At 47.0% G+C, this 22,118-nt stretch overlaps 1 protein-coding gene across 9 annotated transcripts in view; it reads left to right on the top strand.

The window, feature by feature from the left end:
• GATA3 (GATA binding protein 3) overlaps positions 1-22,118 on the top strand; it is a 76,225-nt gene that overhangs the window by 27,480 nt on the left and 26,627 nt on the right. For 7 of the 9 annotated variants that reach the window (XM_053405543.1, XM_053405547.1, XM_053405545.1 and 4 more), the window contains exon 3: positions 987-1,526. In XM_053405543.1, the coding sequence (XP_053261518.1) occupies positions 987-1,526 (540 nt within the window). The remainder of the gene's footprint in view (positions 1-986; positions 1,527-22,118) is intronic. The other 2 variants (XM_053405546.1, XM_053405544.1) reach the window with 1 other exon arrangement.

Here is a 22,118-nt window from a genome sequence, read left to right as displayed (position 1 = left end):
TGTACTCAAGGCATTCTCGACTGGAGCCCTGGGAGAGCACCCCCTTTGCATGCAGAAGGTCCCAGATTCAGTTCCTAGCACTGGCAGCCCAGTCCTGGGAATATCCGTGGCCTGAAACCCTGGAGAGCCACTGCCTATGGAAAATACTGAGCTAACAATAACAATAACAATAATTATTTATTATTTGTACCCCACCCATCTGGCTGGGTTTCCCCAGCCACTCTGGGTGGCTTCCAACAAAGACCAAAAATACACTAAAATGTCACACATTAAAAACTTCCCTGAACAGGGCTGCCTTCAGATGTCTTCTGAATGTCAGGTAGTTGTTTATCTCTTTGACATCTGATGGGAGGGCGTTCCACAGGGCGGGCGCCACTGCCGAGAAGGCCCTCTGCCTGGTTCCCTGTAACTTGGCTTCTTGCAATGAGGGAACCACCAGAAGGCCCTTGGCGCTGGACCTCAGCATCCGGGCAGAACGATGGGGGCCGAGACCGTTTAAGGTTTTAAAGGTCAGCACCAACACTTTGAATTGTGCTCGGAAACGTACTGGGAGCCAATGTAGGTCTTTCAAGACCGGTGTTATGTGGTCTCGGCAGCCGCCCCCAGTCACCAGGCTAGCTGCTGCATTCTGGATTAGTTAAAGTTTCTGGGTCACCTTCAAAGGTAGCCCCATGTAGAGTGCATTGCAGTAGTCCAAGCGGGAGATAACCAGAGCATGCACCACTCTGGCGAGACAGTCTGCGGGCAGGTAGGGTCTCAGCCTGTGTACCAGATGGAGCTGGTAGACAGCCACCCTGGATACAGAATGGACCTGCGCCTCCATGGACAGCTGTGAGTCCAAAATGACTCCCAGCTAGATGGACTATTGGCCCGACTCTGTTGCAGCTGAGCCCATCTGACTCACGGGTCCCTAAGCTGTCCCACCACCCTACCTCCTTTGGGGAGACGTTGGCTAATGGGGATCTGCTTTTGTCTTTCTGTCCTAGCAGGTGGTCAGGTGTGCCGCCCGCCATTGCTGCATGGTTCTCTCCCTTGGCTGGATGGGAGCAAGGCTTTGGGAAGCCACCACAGCACCGCCCCATGGAACCTCAGCCCCTTCTCCAAGACCCCCATCCACCACAGCTCGCCTGGACCTCTCTCCGTCTACCCTCCGGCGTCCTCCTCCACTTTGTCTGCGGGCCACTCCAGCCCACACCTCTTCACCTTCCCGCCGACCCCTCCCAAAGATGTCTCCCCGGACCCCTCCATCTCCACCCCAGGCTCCACTGGGTCCAGCCGGCAAGAGGAAAAAGAGTGCATTAAGTACCAGGTGTCTCTGGCTGAAACCATGAAGCTGGAGTCTTCTCATTCCCGGAGCAGCATGGCCTCATTAGGAGGGGCCTCTTCCTCAGCTCATCACCCCATCTCCACTTACCCTTCCTACGTCCCTGAATACGGCTCTGGACTTTTCCCTCCCAGCAGCCTGCTGGGGGGATCGCCGACCGGTTTCGGGTGCAAATCCAGACCAAAAGCACGTTCCAGCACAGGTAGGGTCCTTGACGGATTCTTAAAATGCTTCTGTTTCAGGTTCATCTAGCTTTTTTAAATTAAAAAATGAGCAAAGGTTAAGGACTGGGAGGAATAATCATATGGGGAGAAGGGGGGTTGTATGGGTTTTCAGCTGCAAATTCAGACCAAAGAGCTTCCAGTGCAGGAAAGGTGCTAAATGGATGACCAGTTAGAAGCCAACTCTTGTTTTATTTTTAAAAAGAAGCCGAGGATCATTATAAGCAGAAAGCAAACTCTGGCAATGCAAAGGTCAACAAAGGGATCAAGCAGATACCACAGAACCTTTCTTCCTAAAACACTGTTGCATTCCATAACAGTTGCTATAATTTTGCTCTTCCTTTAGAAAGATCAGAACAAGCTAAGGTGGGTTTCCTGCTGGTCTCCCAGTCAGGGCTTGACCAAAGGTGGGGTGGGTTAGCTTCAACAATGTGACAAGAGCCCCAGGTTCTCCCAGGCTATTCACTATTCACTCTGTCCATTTGCACATGAGAAACTCAATTGATTTTTAATGGGGATCATTTACCAGAAGAGGGAATCCTGAACGTGTTTCCAGAAAACCCAGCAGGCCTACTAATTTTTGATATTTGCAGGGTTTATGCACTTTCTCTGTTTTATACACAGAGATATTTGATTTTATATCGGTTCCTCTGGCATTTAGAGACACAACTCTCTTTGGCAAGGGATCCCAATTTCACCGTTTGCAAAATGGTTAAACCAAACTATGCTGGTTTAACCACATTATGTCAATTTCGACTTCCTTTTCTTCCTCCAGTTGTTATTTTTTCTGAATATAAAGTGGATTAGATTCTCTCCCCCTCCCACAGCAAAGGGCTGTTAACGCTTACTGAAATGTAGCTCCTATTGATTTCAATAGAACTTACTTCTGAGTAAGTGCACTTGGAATTCTTGCTGAAATTGATTGAAAAGCCAGTTTCCTTCATTTGACATGAGTTGCCCCAGATTTTATATACCCTATTTTGAGCGTGTTTCTTTAGGGAGCTGGTGAAGCAAATTGATTTTGACGAAATGTTCGTCTGAGACAAAGTTCTTACAATTGCATTGCTTTGGAGTTGCATGAAATTAATTGGGTCTATGTCTGAATAAACATGTTGGATAGGTGACTCAGCTTTCTCCATATTATCACATGTGCTAAAACTCACTCACTCATACCACCCCACTCCTAGGTTCAGAAAGATTTGTACAAGGTGGTAGTGATTAAAAATGTTTTCCATACTCTACAGGTCAGTCCTTTCCCTTCCTATTTGATTTTTGCCTCGTGGGAGAGAGGAGCAAAGAGTTGAATCAGATTTAAGCTGAAACATCACTTCCAGCCTCACACATTCAACTGATGTTCATGGGAGGGGGCTAATCCCAAATTCTCTAGAGACAAATATAGCATAGGACAGGGGCCAGCAAACTTTTTCAGCAGGGGGCCGGTCCACTGTCCCTCAGACCTTGTGGGGGACTGGACTATATTTTGGGGAAAAAATATGAACGAATTCCTATGCCCCACAAATAACCCAGAGATGCGTTTTAAATAGAAGCACACATTCTGCTCGTGTAAAAACACCAGGCAGGCCCCACAAATTACCCAGAGATGCATTTTAAATAAAAGGACACATTCTACTCATGTAAAAACATGCTGATTCCTGGACCGTCCGTAGGCCGGATTTAGAAGGCAATGGGACTGGATCCGGCCCCTGGGCCTTTAGTTTGCCTACCCATGGCATAGGACATCACCCCACTCTGATGGGTGATTAAGGATCAATGCACCCATTTAATGCAGAGATTTCACTCCTATCTAATGGACTCCATTTTCACACCTCCACAAATGGCTGTTCAGCCACATATACACACTTTTTGGCTGGGCGTTCCTGCGCTGTGAACATTCAGTGAAACAGATATGACAGTGAAACTTGAGAGAGAGAATGTGGAATAGATACCGGGGATGGGGAACTTTGAGATGTTGTTAGACTACAACTCCCATTATCCCTGACCGTTGGGTATGGTGGCTGGGGCTGACGGGAGCTGGAGTTCAGCAACATCTGGCAAGCCACAAGTTTCCCATCCTTGTTACATTCAATATGCTTGCCAACTTTTTAGCTTGGCTCGGTAGCTGACCCCGTTTAGCTGCAGTAGATATTAGGAGAGGCTCATGTTTATCCACTATTGTGAATGGTTTTAAATGGTTGGCAAAGGCACAAGAGCAAACCAGGCCAGTGTATTTTTCCAGTCAGTTGGCAATCTGTAAGAGTCTAATTGTGCATTTGTCCAGCAGCCCTAATCCACTTACTGATTAAAACAGCAATTACTTTGGGTGTTTTAGCTGAAATTGACACGCCAGGTGGAACTCTGACACATGATTCTAAGCCATGGTTTAAGCCATGGATGAACAAACCATAGGTTAACTTATTTTATTTATTTATTTGATTTATATACCAGCCTTCACCAAAAGATCTCAGGGTGGTTCACAAGATAAAAACATGAGATAAAAGCACAAATAAACCATGAGTTCTCCCCACAAACAAACCATGGCTTGCTTCTTCGAAGTTTGTTTTGTTTTCCAGCTGCTGTTCCTGCCTCATGCCTTTGCAGTGTGGTGAGAGTGGGGGAGATAAAACAAACCGAAGTTAAGGAAGGCTAGTGGTTTTACATGGAATCCACCATGGTTCAAAAGCCTACAATAAACCATGGCCTCAGATTGTGGTTTCTTACCAGTAAACAAACCATGGTTAAGCTGCTGAGCAGGATTCACGTGTAACGCTAAGACATGGCTTAATAAACCGTAAATTAACAAACTCCCATTTAGCATATGTGTAAACCAGGCGGTTCGCTTTTCCTCTGCTGTTTTTCCCCCAAGGACTCTTTTCTTTGTTAGCAGACACGCAAAACCAGAATGCACGATTCATTCATTCCTCTTGCTCCTGTGTAAGCCTCATTCCCAACCTGCTTGCTAAACTTAGAAACTCATTTTAATTCACTTGAAGCTACCTGCTGCTAATTTGAACATTTCTGGAAAGCTGGTTTTTACATGCACAGAGAGAGAATGTGTGTGTGTGTGTGTGTGTGGTGTTGTTGGGGGACCACAAAAACCTAATGTGTTCCGGAAATGTTATTTATTGGTTCAGTGACTTCCTTATGCAGAGAAAAAAACTGGATAGGACTGTGTTCACTTTCCCCACTCAAAAGTCTCTCTCTGCACTTCCCCCAATTCTTTTCCCAGATCCTAGGAGCGAGTTTATTTTAAGTTGGTTTCTTTTTTTTCTTTCTGTTGGGGGTGGGAGGGGGAGAAGGGGAACTACCTAAGAAAAGAGGGAAGTTTTGTTTAGACTGCCTGATCTGGGTCTGTCTCCAAAATATTTCATAATCCATAGGCTATATAGTGAAAGAAAGCAAATTCGCCCAGGGAGGCAGTAGTGCTCAGCACAATTTCTAGAAAGTGTATTTTAGCAGGCCTTTGGGACTTGCTTGCAAGTAAATGGCCATGATCCACAGCAGAATTATATGCAGTTTTTTTTGGTGCAGTCCTGAGCATCCTTGTTCAGGAGTCAGTTACTCTTTAATAAGTGTGAGTGGGACCTCAGCTTCAAGTCTGTTGATTTTTGTGTGGACATCCTTACGTTGCACTGTGTTCAGAATCCAGGCCTGTCAACCTTTTAACCACCCACTGCCATTGTGCTTTCAACAAGAAGCTTGGATCTGCAGCTGCTAGCTGATCACCATGTTTATCTCCCTGCTGTGAAAAGCTAGACCAGTAGATCAAGCTGCTGTTAAGTGCAGAAGAGCAGGACACTTGGCAACACTAACTTCTGTTTTGTGATTCCTCCCCTGCCCTCCATCTTTGTACTAAAATCTTGGAAATATGCACCGAAATCAGTGGGGCTGGTCTCGGAATGAATGCCTTTAGGTTCCAGGCAGTTTGCATATTAAACAAAGATCAAAATAAGTCGCTCCCTCACCTTTCCCCTATTCCTCCCCCCACGTTCTTCCTTTCCTCATTGAGACTCCTACAAGTAGATGTTGTCCAGTGTGAGTCAGATCAGTTTTCAGGGTTTTTCCAGGGTGACATTTACTCTGACTGTCTGAGCAGGGACTGTCTCTATTTAGCTGATATGTTTTAGCTAATCCAATTATTTTCAGACGGCTGCACGCGACAGTTACATTGTTTATCCAGCGCCAGGAACTTTAATAGAGTCCGGATGCGGTTAACAGTGACAAAAAGAAAGAAAGAAGTAAATGTAGAACTGCCTCTTTCTGTATATGCAAGCAGACTGGGTGTGTGTTTGTATGAGAGAGAGAGAGAGAGAGAGAGAGAGAGAGAGAGAGAGAGAGAAAGAAAGAAAGAAAGAAAGAAAGAAAGAAAGCAGAAGAGAAGGAAACTCAGTTCTCCTGCCTTTCCGACTTCTAGCAGCAGACCTCTGCACCTTTAACAACTGCCATGTCAGGCAGAAAAGGGAGAGAAGAGGATTTCTCCACTGCTACTACAATCACGGCCATCATGGGTAGACTCACAGAACTGCAGAGTTGGAAAGGACCACCACAATCATCTAGTCCAACCCCATGCAGCGCAGGAGTTTTTTGCCCGACGTGGGGCTCAAACCCACGATGCCAAGATTAAGAGTCGCATGCTCTACCAACTGAGCTATCCATGTCATCGTGGTCCAGGGCAGGGCCACAGAGCACCTGCTTTGCTTGCAGAAGGCTCCAGGTTCAATCCCTGGCAGGTAGGGCTGGGAGCATCCTGCCTCCTTGAAACCCCTGGAGAGCTGATCAGTGTAGAAGCCGTTGAGTTGGATGAACTGATGGTCTGATCCAGTATAAGACAGCTGCCTTTCTGGGGTTATTATGGGTAAGGGCCATAGTTCAGGGGTAGAGCATTCCGAAGGTCCCAGGTAAGGCTTGAGAGTCACTGCCATTCAGTGCAGATAATACTGAGGCAGCTTCTTATGCTCCTGTGTCCCATGGATGATGTTTCCAGGGCCTACTGAGCTGAGATCCTGGGTGTAAGGTCTAACCCACCCTCTTCTAGTCCTTAGGAGACCAGTGAGAAGGTGGGCGAAGGACCACAGGAGTTAGAACAGTCTGGTCTCCCTGTTGTGTTGTACTGAGTGTGCAGGGAATGTGCAGGCTGCACATGATGAGTTGAGATGGCTCCCTTTCTTATCTTCTCTTTTTTGCCCAGGGACCCACACAGACACGGAGTGGCCTTGGCTGTGAGTCTCCAGTGCTGAACACACTTGGGAAGTAGTGCTATGGGAACCAGTGGGATTTTTTGCCAAGTGGAAGGGTTTAAGATCAGGGTGCTTTGGATGCTACAAATGAGGTGTGTGTGTATGTGTGTTGGCTTCCCATTGGCTATTGTTGTAGACTACCCAGGTCTTTTGCTTGCTCCACTGGGTCTTCTTAGGTCCTTGGTGATGGACAAGGCCTGTAGCTCCATGGTAGAGCATCCAGGTTGCATGTGAAGGGTTCCAGGTTCGAATTCTTAGCATCATCTCCAGGTAGGGCTAGGAATGTCCCCTATGCAAGACCCCACCAAGCCACTGCCACTCAGTGTGGATCATACAGTGATAGATGGACTCAAGGTAACTTCCTCTGTTTCCGTGCAGAAGGATGCTAAGATATATGGAACTGCCTTATTATATTCCGTATTCTATCACTGGTCCATCTAGCCACCAAACTGCCCACTGAGCAGGCTGAAGGTAGGTTTAGATCTGCAGAGCCAGGATGAGTGGGGGCTCATCCTATGTCAGTGGGCTTGCTTCAGTCTGGCGGCGGCGGCGGCAGCAGCAAACAGCTCTGTCTGGGAGCCACGGCTGAAGTTTCCCACAATGCCTCTAATGTAGCAATAGCTTCTTCTTTTTTGATGATGTTAGGAAAGGGTCTTAGCTCAGTAGCAGACCTTGCATGAAGGAGGTTCAGTCCTAGGCATCTCCAGGTAGAGCTTGGAGGGACAATTGTCTGAAATCCTGGAGAGATAGGTCAGTGCTAGTCAGTGCGGAAAATAGAATAATAGAATTGTAGAATTGGAAGGGTCCATGAGGACCATCTAGTCCAACCCCCTGCAATGCAGGAATTTTTTGCCCAGTGTGAGACTCGAACCCAGAACCCTGAGATTAAAGGTTTCATGCTCTACCGACTGAGCTATCCCAGGAGGAGGGCAAATACTGAGCAAGATGAACCAATGGTCTGACTCTGTGCAGGGCACCTTCCTGTGTCCCTATGTTCTTTCCATCTGTGTCTGAAAAAGCAGGTAGAAATGGCAAGGAGGAACAAAAGCAGGGTGAGGAGGTCAATATTAGCCTCCCCACCTGTGCAAAGGGCCTTGGCAGATACCTGCATGAAAGGACTGTGCAAACAGATTCCCAAGCTCAGAATGAGCTCTGGGGCACCCAATTCCTTAAATTTAAGTGTGTGTCTTTGCACCTGCCTCTGATTCATGGACCTTGGCACTCTAGCGTAAGACACAAAGTAGGTCTTTCAGGTCTTCCCATTCTCAAAATCTCCAGTCCTGCTCCTGGAGATATTTTCACCTTAGAGGGCAGGGCTGAATCTTGTTGAGGTCGCCAACTTTCTCCTTAGTTGGGATTCCTGTGTTTTGAACGCGCAGGCACTTAGCAGCTGAAACTTTTCTGGGCAGTGAGCTAGGGAAGAAGCATCTTCTGTTCAAAAAATTATCTGCCACGACACCCGATTGCTAAAAGCGCAGGAGCTCTGTCAGAAAAGAAGGTGGCAACCCTAGGCATGCCGAGTCTGGACTGCGCCTTCTGCAAGACTTTGGAAAAAGCTTGTAGTATGGAATCATACTTCTTATTTTTTAAAGGCCTAGCTCTTTTCCGCCTTCGTTGCAAAAGTTCCCAAACAACCCGAAAGCCAGACATAACATTGTTGTGTTGCAGAGAGCTGGGCTGAGTTTGGATCTCTGGCTGAGTGGAGGTGAAGGTCCAGAGATGGGAAAGGAAGGAGGCCCAGGCGAGATGGTGATGGAGAGGATCAGGAGAGGTGCCCTGCCTTCTTGGTTTCTGCTGTTGTTCTAGCTTTGTTGTGACTTTCTGGTGCTGTGCCTAACACGGACCAGGAAAAGGAACCAAAGAGGAAACTGCAAGCAGGTGACAGACACCTTTCTGGTTGCGGATCAGACAGACTCAGATAGGGCAGCTGGCTTCAAATGATTGCCTTATCATTGCTGTGTCTCTCTAACCGCCATTTCTCCTATCCTCCGACATCAAAGAGCCCAAGGCTGCTTCTCTTCTGGGGCAATCTGAGAACAAACGCTGACCACATTTTGCATTCTCGAGTGCTTCAGTTATCGTGCGCTTTGTCTGAGTAGTGTTTACAATAACCTTGCAAGGTGGGACCATTGCTTATTGATTTACAGAAAACATTTCTGTGCCGTGGTCTCACTAAATATGAAACATAAAGCACTGTCAAAAATAAAAAACAGGCAAACCCTGCAAATTGTGTTCACCAGAGAAGCCAAAATAAAAATTAAAAAATGGGATGAGTGTAGGCATTAGGCATCAGTTTTAACTTTTATTCAGGAAAAAAACCACAAAAGGAATGACTGCCTGTTTCTTGCTTTAGGGAAGTTGAGGATTAGGGTGAGATTTGAACGGGGGACTTGCTCACAGACCCAGGTCTGCGGCTGTTCCTAAGATAATATACCTGAGACAGCTTGGATGAGCATTAAGCACCAAATCAATGCTAAGGCTTTTCATGGTAGTCCGCTGCAATAAGGGGGGAGTGGAGGGGATTCTCATTAATTACATTTGGACCCTACTTTTCTCTGTGAAGCTCAAGTTCTCAAACCTCCCCAATTATATTCTCACAGCTGCCCTGTGAGGTAGGTTGGGCTGAGCGGTAAGTAGTAGTTTGGGGTCACCCAGAGAACTTCATGAGGTTTTAAACCTGGTTTCTCCCCTCCAGTCCTAATCTGACTCACACTATAAATCAGGAATTCTGTTGAGGGTCTGTCAGGGGCTACATGGCTGTGGTGGGCTGGGAACCTTCTATCTCTCTCTCTCTCCCCTGCCACCCCCTTCTCTATTTCTCCCCCACCCCTTCTGCCACACTCCTTTCTGCTTAATTCACTCCCACTTAAAACTAGGTTGTGTTTTCTCAGGCTACAGACTGCCCATCCCACGCTAACTACTACACCACACTGTCTCTTAGACGAAGAGTGAGATGAGTTTTCCATATCCGGCAGCTTCCTATATCCAGACCTTTTGAAAGAGACAGGATTGTTTCCCAGAATGCACACGGGGAGCCCTACGGCACCATTCCTGTCCTACTTGTACTCTACCAAATTATTTCCATTTTACAGAGGAAGAACTGAGGCAGAGCAAGCAAGGAAGCCAGGGGTGTGGTGGTGGCGAAGCCATCGTGATTGGAATGTTTGCATTTTGGCCTCATGGCAGTCTGTGTGGATGCGGCGTCTGCTGGCGGTTAGGCGACCTTCTGGCATTTTATTGGGATGTGGAATCTGCCAGAGGTGATGAATTGTGGTTCAGACTTCTGCTTTTCCCTCTGCCCTGAGTTTCCTGCTTGCGTGTTTAACAGCAGTCTGAAGTGCAGAGGTGCAAAGGAGATGAAGCGTTTGTCGGCCTGGCGAGTGGTGGTGAAAATTGCAAGCTCCATGGGCTAAAACGTTTGTGTGTCAGCTTGCACAATGGAGTCTGCTTTATTAGAGCAGACCAGACACTGCTCTCGGTCTGCTTTCACTTTTTTGCCTCCATCGCTGCAGCCAGTTTGGGGGAGGATGACATTGACCATCAGATTCCTCCTCCTTTGTCTCCATGTTGCCTTTGCAAAACTCAGTGAACAGGAACATGGGGACAAAAGTACAGTGGTACCTCTGGTTGCGAACGGGATCCGTTCCGGAGGCCCATTCGCAACGTGAAAAGCCCGCAACCTGAAGCACCATATCTGCACAGGTGCATGATGCGATTTGGTGCTTGTGCGCATGCGCGAAGCGTGATTTAGCGCTACTGCGCATACGCGAGCGGCGAAACCTGGAAGTAACCCTTTCTGGTACTTCTGGTTACAGAAAGGTAGCCGTGTTGGTCTGCCATACTCAAAACAAACAAACAAACAAATTTCTTTCCAGTAGCACCTTAAAGACCAACTAAGTTAGTTCTTGGCATGCACACGAAAGCTCATACCAAGAACTAACTTAGTTGGTCTTTAAGGTGCTACTGGAAAGAAATTTGTTTGTTTGTTTGTTTTTGGTACTTCTGGGTCACCGTGGGACGCAACCTGAAAAAACGTAACATGAAGCAAACGTAACTTGAGGTATGACTGTAGAATCAGTTGGTTCTGCCTGTCACTGGCTCTGGTTTTAACTAGTACAGGGCCTCCTTCTGCTTCACGAATCCTGATGGGATTTGGCCTCCACTGGGGCCAAAGAAAGAAGATGCCTAGATGTCTGGGTAGCCATGCACCCTACTTTGCAGAGAACAATTCTCCATTAGAAGGCAGACCTTGCTTGGAGTGAGTCCTCTGTTTCGGAAGGGCTGTCCCGTTGGTTTAAAGAGGGGGCAGCAGGAACTGCCCATCAGCAGTTAGTACTAGGACTGGGCGATATCTGGTTTTCCACGTCGTGACATATCTAAACATCGCGATATACTGATGTATCATGATGGCAGAAATAAAGATTGAGCTAAGTAGTGGCATTGGCTGGCTTCACGGTTTTCCCCACATTGTGATTTTTGCATAGTGCGCAGACACACACATCACGATTTGAGATATGTAGCCAGCTCAAAAACTATGAAACTGATATTGCAGCATCCTGGATAGCTCAGTTGGTTAGAACGTGGTGCTGATAATGGGACAGCTGCATATTCTTGCATTTTGGACTAGTTGATCCTCAGGGTCGGCCCCCCCACCAATTCTGTGATTCTGTGATACGGACGTCAAACTGGTTTTGCACAATATATCGATATATCACCCAGCCCTAGTTAGTACCTGGACAGGTGACAGACTACCTGATCTGTGGTTCCATTCTTACCCAACTATCGTGAGACGCATTGTGGTTCGATGATGAGTACACTTGTTGTTTGTTAATGAGCGTCTGCACATATGCAAATCTGTGTCCTGATTTGTCCCCTGTTTTCAGTGATGCGTTTCCTCCCCCCCCCGGCAACGTGAGTGACTCCATCTTAGCAGGCTTTTGTTGTCTGGAATGCTGTGGAATGGCGGTATCCTGAAATGAGGAGCACCTATTATATTCAGGGGTTGGGATGGGTTTAATTGTCTGCGGTTGGCAAGCCTTGAAAACGAGAGGTGCCTCTAAAAATATTCTGGTGGTTCCAAGTACAGAAAACTCAGTAGGCCGGTTCTGTTGTTGGTCAGGTGTGAGGGATTATAGAGTTTTGGGTGAAGAGGGTCCCCAGCATTTCCACGTAGGGCTTGGAAGAGTTTGTGCTCTAGAACCCTGGAGAGCCACTGCTGACCTGTGTAGACAATACTGTTCTAGATGAGCCTAATGGTCTTGGTTCCTTGGCCATCCCCCTCTGTTGGAGTTCAGGGCTATATGCAACACCCCATCACCAATGTAGCCTGCTACGATCCTGTTGCCACTGTTGAAATAAGACTCTACTGCCTCTCCACTCCGCTTAATGTATACAGTGGTACCTCGGGTTAAGTACTTAATTCGTTCCAGAGGTCCGTTCTTAACCTGACACTGTTTTTAACCTGAAGCACCACTTTAGCTAATGGCGCCTCCCGCTGCTGCCGCACCGCTGGAGCATGATTTGTTCTCATCCTGAAGCAAAGTTCTTAACCCGAGGTACTATTTCTGGGTTAGCGGAGTCTGTAACCTGAAGCGTATGTAACCAGAAGCGTATGTAACCCAAGATACCACTGTATTGGGAGGTGGTGGGAAAATGGTTCTCAGCCTCAGGCGGCAAAATGTGTTGGGCTGAACCCAGTTTGTTCTTTGGAACTGCATGGTCTGATTTTTACTCTCAAGGAAACGGGCATCCGTGCATTTGTTTTGACACCTCTGTGTGCGCTAGGAAACCTCAACTCAAGGACAACCCTCCTCTCTTTATGCACCCAGTACTTTTCCATTTCTGAAAAGTAGCTCTGCAGCACTCCGCAGACAGCAGTGGGGAGTTCTGCTGGAGATAGCCAGGGAATCTATACTTCTGTCCCTTAAGTGCAGAACTGTACATTTGTCCCAAACAAATTCCAGGAGGTGTTCTAACCCGCAACAGAGGCCATGTCCACACAGACTGCCATGAGGCCAAAATGCAAACATTCCAATCATGATGGCTTCGCCACCACCACACCCCTGGCTCCCTTGCTTGCTCTGCCTCAGTTCTTCCTCTGTAAAATGGGGATAATTTTGTAGAGTACAAGTAGAACGGGGATGATGCAGTAGGGTAGCCAGTGTGCATTCTGGGAAATCATGCTGTCTCTTTCAAAAGCCCTGGATACAGGGAGCTACTGCAGCTTGGCTCACCTGTCCCCTCCTCTGAGAGACAGTGTGGTATAGTAGCTCGCAGTCTGTAAGCCCAAGGAAACTCAGCCTAGTTTCAGGTGTGAGGGAAAGAGGCAGAAAGGAGAGAGATGGAAACAGAGAAGGGGGTGACAGGAGAAGGGAAGAATGAAGGGGTGGCAGGGGGGAGAGAGAGAGAGAGAAAGGTGGCAGGAGAAAGAGATGGTGCCACTGCCATTCAGCCCCTGACAAATTCCGATCCAGGGAGTGTGTCCCTCAACAAAAGAACAATTCTGCACTGCTGATTTAAGAATGTAAGTCAGACTAGGACTGGGAGGACGACCGGGTTTAAATCCTCATGAAGCTCTCTAGGTGACCCCAAAGCACTCAACTCAACCTACCTCACAAGGCAGTTGTGAGAATAAAATTGGGGAGATTTGAGAACCTGAGCGCCTTGGGGAAAAGTGGGGTCCAAAAATAAATGATAATCTAAGTGACAGCCCTTAAGATATTTGAAGATGGCTATTGTATCTCCTCTCAGTCTCCTGTTTGCCAGGCTAACCATACACAGCTCCTTTAAGCATTCTTCGTAAGGTTTAGTTTCCAGACCCTTGATCATCTTGGTTGCCCTCATCTGCACACGTTCCAGCTTGTCAACATCCTTCTGTAATTGTGGTGCTTAGAATTGGACACAGTATTGCATGTGTGGTCTGACCAAGGCAGAATAGAGTGGGACTATGACTTCCCTAGATCTGGACACTATACTTCTGTTGAGGCAGCCTAGAATAGCATTAGCTTTTTTTGCTGCTGCATCACACTGTTGACTCATGTTAAGCTTGTGGTCCACCAAGACACCTAGATCCTTTTCACATGTACTGCTAGTAAGCCAGGTGTCCCCCATCATATATTTGTGTATCTGGTCCTTCTTGCCTAAGTGCAGAATTATACCTTTGTCCCTATTGAAATTCATTTTGTTAGCTTGTGCCCAGTTCTAAGGGCCTAACCTTGGATTAGAAGGATGGTTTTCTGATTAGAGCATGGTGTCTCCAGCAAAGTTGAACTCCTTTATCTGGCTTGAGAAATCAGGTGTGGTTTTATGAATGGTTTCTTTGGCAGAAAGCAAACAGCTGAGGGGCTGGGGATTCTGGGTTCAGCGACCATCTGGCTAAGTAACTGCAGCAGTGATCCTTCAGAACCCAGCTTCCCAAAATGCAACCTGGGCATAGCTGCTGTTTGTGGAAAGACATACCTTCGTTGAACAGGTAGATTAGTCTGTCTGGGAATGATGGTTTACCCAACTGAAAGCACCCACAAATTGACTCATTTGGCTGAAAGAGTCCTTTGCAGACAGGGGCAAGCTTGTCATAAGAGGAAATTGAATCACCTGCTAATATTCATAAGCGCTGTTATAACTGGGTGGAGGGCAGGATTGCATCAAAGAAGAGGCAGATCTAGGCTGCATCTAAGGAGGTTGCTTTGCTTCTGTTTATCTAGGTCAAATAAGAGATCAATGTAATAATTAAAACAGGATTGTCGAACATGCTGTTCGGTTTCTCTTGGAAGCAAGCCTGCCTTACCAGCTTCCTCGCCCAGAATTTATGTCTGTGCCTTTAATTTCTCCAGGACGCTCAGATGGGAAGCATTCACCTACCTTCTTGTCCATGTTTTTTCCCAGGCTGAGAGAGCACAGTCTTCCTCATCCTTGCAGGGTTCCCCAAACTTGGGCTTCTCCAGCTGTTTTTGGACTACAGTTCCCATCATCCCTGACCACTGGTCCTGCTAGCTAGGGATGATGGGAGTTGGAGTCCAAAAACAGCTGGAGACTCAAGTTTGGGAAACCCAGGTGAAACACATAAAATGAGCCTACATCCTGTTCTCACAGTGGCTGACCAGATGCCTTTGGGAAACCAGCAAGTTGTACACAATAGCAGCTGTAACTGGAGTTGGTGGTTCTTAGGTAGGGTGCTGTCAACTGAATAAACAAAAACTGGCCCTAATCCTGGGTCTTCAAGAGCAACTTCAACTTATTCCTGCATTGCCGGGAGTTGGACTAGATGACCCTTGGGATCCCTTCCAACGCTACGATTTTATCATTCTGCAAACTTGCTCTGCCTGCATTCTCAGCATGCTGTAAAAAGCTGGTTTCTCTGAAGATAAAGCTCTAACTGAAAAAATAAATAAATGGGGATGGCTGGCCAGCCTGTTCTTAGGGAAGGAGGAAGCAAGGTGGATATCTTTCAAAGTCTATCCAGTTTTATTCATTGGGGGATATTAATTAGGAATTTTATTTACTTGATTACATTTATCCCCCCTCCCCATTTTTATCCTCATGACAACCCTGTGAGGCAGGTTGGATCGAGAAAAAGGAACTGGCCCCATATCACACAGTCAAAACAAAAAATTTTTTTCCTTCCAGTAGCACCTTAAAGACCAACTAAGTTAGTTCTTGGTATGAGCTTTCGTGTGCATGCACACGAAAGCTCATACCAAGAACTAACTTAGTTGGTCTTTAAGGTGCTACTGGAAGGAAAAAATTTTTTTGTTTTGACTATGGCAGACCAACACGGCTACCTATCTGTAACCATATCACACAGTGAGCTTCGTGGCTCAGTGGGGATTTGACCTGGGTTTCTCCAGGCTGAGCCTGACATTCTGATTACACCGGGAGTTATTCACATGTTACATTCAACACGTGCGCAATCTGCGATCCCGCTGTCAAGGTGTATGTTCACGTAGCTGTTCACATGTAACACCCAACACCTGTGCAGTATGTGTGCCTGTTTACATAATATACAAATCAAGGGGTGTACAGCCCTTCACACAAACACTTGTACCTATGTAAAGATATGTTGTTGTTGTTTAGTCGTTTAGTTGTGTCCGACTCTTCGTGACCCCCTGGACCAGAGCACGCCAGGCACTCCTGTCTTCCACTGCCTCCCGCAGTTCGCTCAAACTCATGCTGGTAGCTTCGAGAACACTGTCCAACCATCTCATCCTCTGTCGTCCCCTTCTCCTTGTGCCCTCCATCTTTCCCAACATCAGGGTCTTTTCCAGGGAGTCTTCTCTTCTCATGAGGTGGCCAAAGTCTTGGAGCCTCAGCTTCAGGATCTGCCCTTCCAGTGAGCACTCAGGGCTGATTTCCTTCAGAATGGAGAGGTTTGATCTTCTTGCAGTCTATGGGACTCTCAAGAGTCTCCTCCAGCACCATAATTCAAAAGCATCAATTCTTGTACCTGTATTTAATAAGGATTCTCTTATTTGCAAGAGTAGATGCAAAGGAAAAACAGCAGCTGCATGCTTGGGAAAGAGGAGGAATGTGTTTTACCTTATGCTTTGATAAATCATCGGTGGGAAGAGAGCTAAGGGGTCTTTCAGGAGAAAGATGAGCAGTGGCTGTGTACGCATGCAAGAATGGTGTTCTTTTTTTCAATTTGGATTGAAGTTGGCTTGGAAAAAGGAAAGAACCTACTTCTGCACTCATCCCTTAGTTAAACTATGGAACTCTCTCCCAAAGGAGAAAATGATGGCCACCAACTTGATGGCTTGAAAGGAGGATTAGACAAATTAGGAGAGGGCTCTTGATGGCTACTAGCCAGGATGACTATGTCTCCCTTGTTGGAGACAGCACTGATTCCAGGTTCCAGTTGCTGGAAACCACAGGAGGAGAGAGGGCTCTTGTGGTCTGATCCTGCATCTGGTTGGCCACTGTGAGAACAGGATGCTGGCTTAGATGGGCTATTTGCCTGATCCAGCAGCTGGTTCTTCTTATTTTCTTAAAATGCAGTATCTCATAAGAAACAACAGGATAGGCACAGAGCAGACCTGGACTGTGGCCGACGTCACAGGTTCACTGTTTCCCAAACCAGTCATGAGAGTGCTGTGGATGCGGAGTTAAATAGCCAGTGCAAGTCAAGAGCCACATCTGAATCTTACCGTGCTGGTCTTATGTACTTGGGCTTTATGCTGGCTTGGATTTTAAAGTTTTAATGCGGGGTTTTACTGTATGAACATTGCTTTTGCTTCCTTTGTATGCCACTCGGAGGACTCGTTTACGAGCCATTGAAGAAGCAGAAATAAGTCCCCATTTTGTGGACTGTCCACATCATAGCTGTCAACTTTTCCCTTTTCTTGCGAGGAATCCTATTTGGAATAAGGGGATTTCCCTTAAAAAAGAGGGAAAAGTTGACAGCTATGGTCCACGTTGCTGCAGGGCAGAGAGACATGGTCAGGAATGAAGGAAGGCACCTCTAATCCTGACCTTTTCCAGTGATTAATGAAATTTAATTTTTACAATCTGACCTCTCCAAGAGCGCTTTGATAGGCTGTGGGTGATGTTTTGGAAGGTAGAGGAAAGAACTGGGTGAATCTGAGTGGATGTTGGATCAGTCCCATAAATCTTTCAGTCTGACAAAGTAACATTTTGTCCGGCCATCCTCCATAACGCGATCGCAAAGGGTGCAGTGGGGTGCAGTGGCTAGTGCATCTGAATGGGATCGAGGTGTCCCGGGTTCAGATCTATGCACTCAGCCATAAAGCACCCTGGGAGACTTTGGGCTTGCTGCTGTTTCGCAACATTACCAGCTTCGCAGGGTTGTTGTGCGAGGGTGGTGAATGCTGCCTCGAAGGAAAGGCAGGTTAGAAGTGAAATAACTCCTAGGACTGGAATAAGTGCACACAGGAGATGTAATAACTTTTGGTGTGGCTGCCAAACACATCTGAGCCATACAAGGAGTGCAATAAACAGCTACGGTGCCGCATCACTGGTTAGTCCAGGCCTCCCCAGCTGGTGACTTCCAGATGTTTTGGACCATTAATTTAATTTACTTTAATTTAATTTTTTTGGGGAATATTTATATCCTACCCTTTGCACAAGCCGCAAGACGGTTTAAAACAAAATCAGATGTGACACAGAGAATCCCTAAAACAATGCAGTCCTTTTTAACACCACCATAGCTCATAAGAAGTCATTAAATAGCAATTACCATTAGAAGAAGCTGAGCAATCCATTTGTCTAATCATCTCTCTCCTTCCCCAAACACCTGCTGGAAAAGGTGCAGCTGCTGAAAACCATAGAGAGGGGGTCAGAGGTGCATCAATAGAGAGTCCTACATGTTAGGAGCCACCACCGAAAGGCCCTTCTCATATTAGCCCCAGCTAGTATCGCCCAACAGCCAGGAATGATGGGAATTGTAGTCTAAATCACCTGGAAAGTACCAGGCTGAGGAAGGCTGGGTTTGTCCTTCCACAAGCAAGGCAAAATGGGATCTTTGATGATGAGGAGCTGGCTTTGCTTGCTGGCATATTATTTGCTATATTTTGCCGTAGCAAGAGTGCTGCAGACCTGGGCTGCTTTGAAGAGGTCCTGGAAGAGAAGGGGGGGGGGAAGAAAAATGAGTTTGGATGAAGGATAGAAAGAGAGTTGGCTGTAGCCGTAATGTTTTTCTTCTGTGGTGGAAGAGACATGCGCTGAACAGAGAATGAGCCTTCCTATTTCAAGGACAAATTGCAAGTCGAATTTGAGCATGCTGTTTATGGATCTGCCCTGCAAATCCTATATATAGGCGGGCGACTTCACAAACTACGTAATTAGCTTTCTGAATTTGCTGGCGCAGGATGTGTCGATGGCTAGAAGCTTAAATGGTTTTGAAAAATGAGAGAGAGAGAGAGAGAGAGAGAGAGAGAGAGAGAGAGATATTCATAGAGGAAATGGAACCCCCTTGGATATTGGCTGTCATCTCCGAAGGGGCATCCTCCATAGATTGTGGCAGAATATTTACAAATTGATGCCGGAGATAAACACCAGTGCCTTCATTTTTTGCTGATAGGCTTCTGTTTGTTTGGAAATGGTCCAGCTAGATGGGGCACATTCTAGCTTTCCATTTCAAGGTATCGTTTTCCGCATGTATCTCTCTCAGCTGCAAGTTGTCTTCACAGCATCGCGGAGAGCCATTTCTTAGCTCTGCACTGGCACAAAGTCCACCATCCAGAATATTTGGGGATTAGCCCTGCATGCTCAGTTTTTGCCTTGCCCTTCCCTCTCTGCCCAAGGCTGTTGAGAAAACCGCTTTGACATTTGGAGTGGTTTCAGATGGCGGCGTACAGCATGAGAGAAACACACGTAACAACAACATAACAAAGTAGTCATCACCGGTAAATAAAAGATTAAAAGAGATGCAACCAAATGGAACAATTTCCATGTACAGTACATCACAACAAGATCTGTAGTGCAGATATGGAAACCCAACATCAACAACACACTGCCCAACAATAAATGAAGATACACACAGAAAGGTGATGGACATTCGATGAAGGGACCTTCATGAGAGCTAGGCTAGAGATGCTTCCTGAGGGTGTGAGGCTGAGAGAAGATGGGGAAATTCCCAGGTGACTGCTGGGAGGGTTGACTCTTCTGTGTGTGGAATAAGGATTAAGATATAATTGTGATAGAGGGCTTGGTATTATACACACACATACAGTTGTACCTTGGTTCTCAAACGCCTTGCAACTCAAATGTTTTGGCTCCCAAATGCCGCAAACCTGGAAGTAAGTGTTCCAGTTTGCGAACGTTTTTTGGAAGCCGAACATCCGACGCGGCTTCCGATTGAGTGCAGGAAGCTCCTGTAGCCAATCGGAAGCTGCGCCTTGGTTTGCAAACATTTTCAGAAGTCAAACAGACTTCTGGAATGCATTCCATTCGAGAACCAAGGTATGGCTCCCCCTATTTTCTTTTTTCCTTCTTCCTTTCTTTTCCTCTTGGTTTGTTTCTTTTCTCTCTCCTTTAGATTACTTTGGTTTTTGTTGTATTTTACGAAACCCCCAAACAGCACCCCAGTGTCCAGTGAGGGGTGGGAGGGGGAGAAGCGGTACATGGCTTGGAGTGGATGGTGGGTGTCATCCCTTCATCCTCATCCAAGGCAGATGTGAGGTGCCGCTGACAGCAGAGATGGCTCCACCAATGCCCTACTTCAGGTGATTCACCTGAGCAGCAGGGCTTAACAAGGGACCCTATGGGAATCCCAGTCTGATGGCTACAACACCCCCATCATCCCCAGCCAACATGGCCAATGCTCAGAGATGACGTGAGATGTAGTCTTGACAGTTTTGGGGGACCCACATTTGGGGAGGCTGCTTTTAATTTCTCTGAGAGTGGAGTAGCTGGACTTCTTTTTCCATTGGGCTCGACACAAGTTCTGCTTTCGAACTCAGGACGTTATAGGCAATGTTGCTTCTTCTTCTTTGGCGATCCCTCGCAGCCCAGTAAGATTGTCTTCCATAATCACGGTTTTAACCGTGAGTCCGTAACTGACTGTGGAGGCCAATTCTGGACCCACACGTCCTTCCACAGTGGGGACATTGGTTTCCAGTTGGGAGTTGACCACGGTGAGGGCTTGCCAAACTTGTCTTCCTCTTAGCTCGTTTCTCCCTTTTGTCTTGAGTTTGAGCGTCTTCAAAGTCCATGACACCTTTGGTAAAGGCTGTTCTCCAACTGGAGCGCTCACAAGCCAGCGTTTCCCAGTTGTCAGTGTTTATATTACTTTTTTAAAGATTTGCCTTGAGACTCCTTAAGCCTCTTTTGTTGAACATGAGCATTACGCTTTCCTTGCAGGATGGTTTTTTCACGTTAGAAGTAAAATATCTGTTGCCTTGGGGGCAACAGTAGGAGAGGGCTATTGTCCCCATGCCCTACTTGTGGGCCTCCTGAAAGCATCTAATTGACTACTGCAGGAAGAAGATGCTGGGTGAGGCAAGCCTTTGGTCTGATCCTGCTCTTCTCATGTTCTGCAGTTCATCAGATATATGATTGTCAACTGCTGCAGATTCAAAACTGATAGATGATGTTGACCAGTGTTTATTTCATTTCTTTTTTAAAAAAGCTCTAGGGACTTAGATCTTTTAACCTCTTTCTTTGTTTTCTATGGACAGTTTATTTCAGGAGTTTGCTTGCAGTTACTGATTATTGCACACACTCAAATAATAGTCCACATATTCTGAAACACTCTTGTTTTGATTTTTCATATTGCAAGACTGAGCAGTGACATTTAAAATTGCTGCAGTGCAAGTCAGACACTGTTGCGTGGCTATTCCCTCCCCCTCCCACAAATGGAGTAAATAAAGACACAGGACACCAGAATTTAGGTTAATGGGCGAAAAATGGCCACAACTTTATTGATTACAGGAAAGAGCGGTATTGGCTTAGGCATTGGCCCTAACAGACTATCCGGTTCTAACCGGGAAGGGTTAAACACCAGCAGGGGGAGCCCCCGAGATGCACATCCCTAGGCGCTCCCCGAGGGGTTACCGCTCGGGAGCGCGCTTTAGGCCCTAGCCTCCGTAGGTTTCGGACGAGGCGACGCCCCTCGGAGTCCTTTAACGAACTACCCTTCAAGAAGTGGGGGAGGTGATGGCGTTCCTCCCCCCCGATCTCATTTGCATAACAATACCCCGGCCAATGCCTAACACAGCTGCTGCGAAGGAGGAAAAGGGGCGAGCCAAGGGCTGCCCCGACCTTAAGTGCCCCTAGGTCGGCCCGCCCCTGCTGCCAGCCGATTGGCTGAGGCTGCAGGAGATGAATAATAAGAGGGAATCCCTGGTTCCCGCGGGGCTGACACCAGCCCCGCGAGAGTGCGTGTGGGCGGGGTCATGAGCCCGCAACACCCCCCCCTCCTAAATTCGGGAGTGGCTTTATAGATTCTGTCTACCAGCCTAGGAACTTCCATCCCTAGTTGCAATCCTAAGCACCATTGAATAGTGTGGGATCTACTTCTGAGTAAACATGCATAACACTGGGCTGCTAGTCATAGAATAATAGAATTATAAAGGGATCCCAAGGGTCATCTAGTCCGCCCCATGCAATGTAGGAATGTCAGTCAAAGCATCCATGACAGAAGGCCATCCAACCTCCAAGGAAGAAGAGTCCACAACCTTCTGAGGGAGTCTGTTCCACTGTTGAGCAGCTCTTACTGCCGGAAAGTTCATCTAGAGCAGCGGTTCTCAACCTGTGGGTCCCCAGATGTTGTTGGACTACAACTTCCATCATCCCTGAGCTCTGGCCTTGCTAGCTAGGGGTGATGGGAGTTGTAGTTCAACAACATCTGGGGACCCACAGGTTGAGAAAGGCTGTACTAGAGGT

This window comes from Podarcis raffonei, chromosome 10, assembly GCF_027172205.1.
Source record: "Podarcis raffonei isolate rPodRaf1 chromosome 10, rPodRaf1.pri, whole genome shotgun sequence".
Taxonomy (NCBI): domain Eukaryota; kingdom Metazoa; phylum Chordata; class Lepidosauria; order Squamata; family Lacertidae; genus Podarcis; species Podarcis raffonei.
Note: the sequence above shows the minus strand (reverse complement) of the source record. Positions and strands in the feature narration are given on the sequence as shown.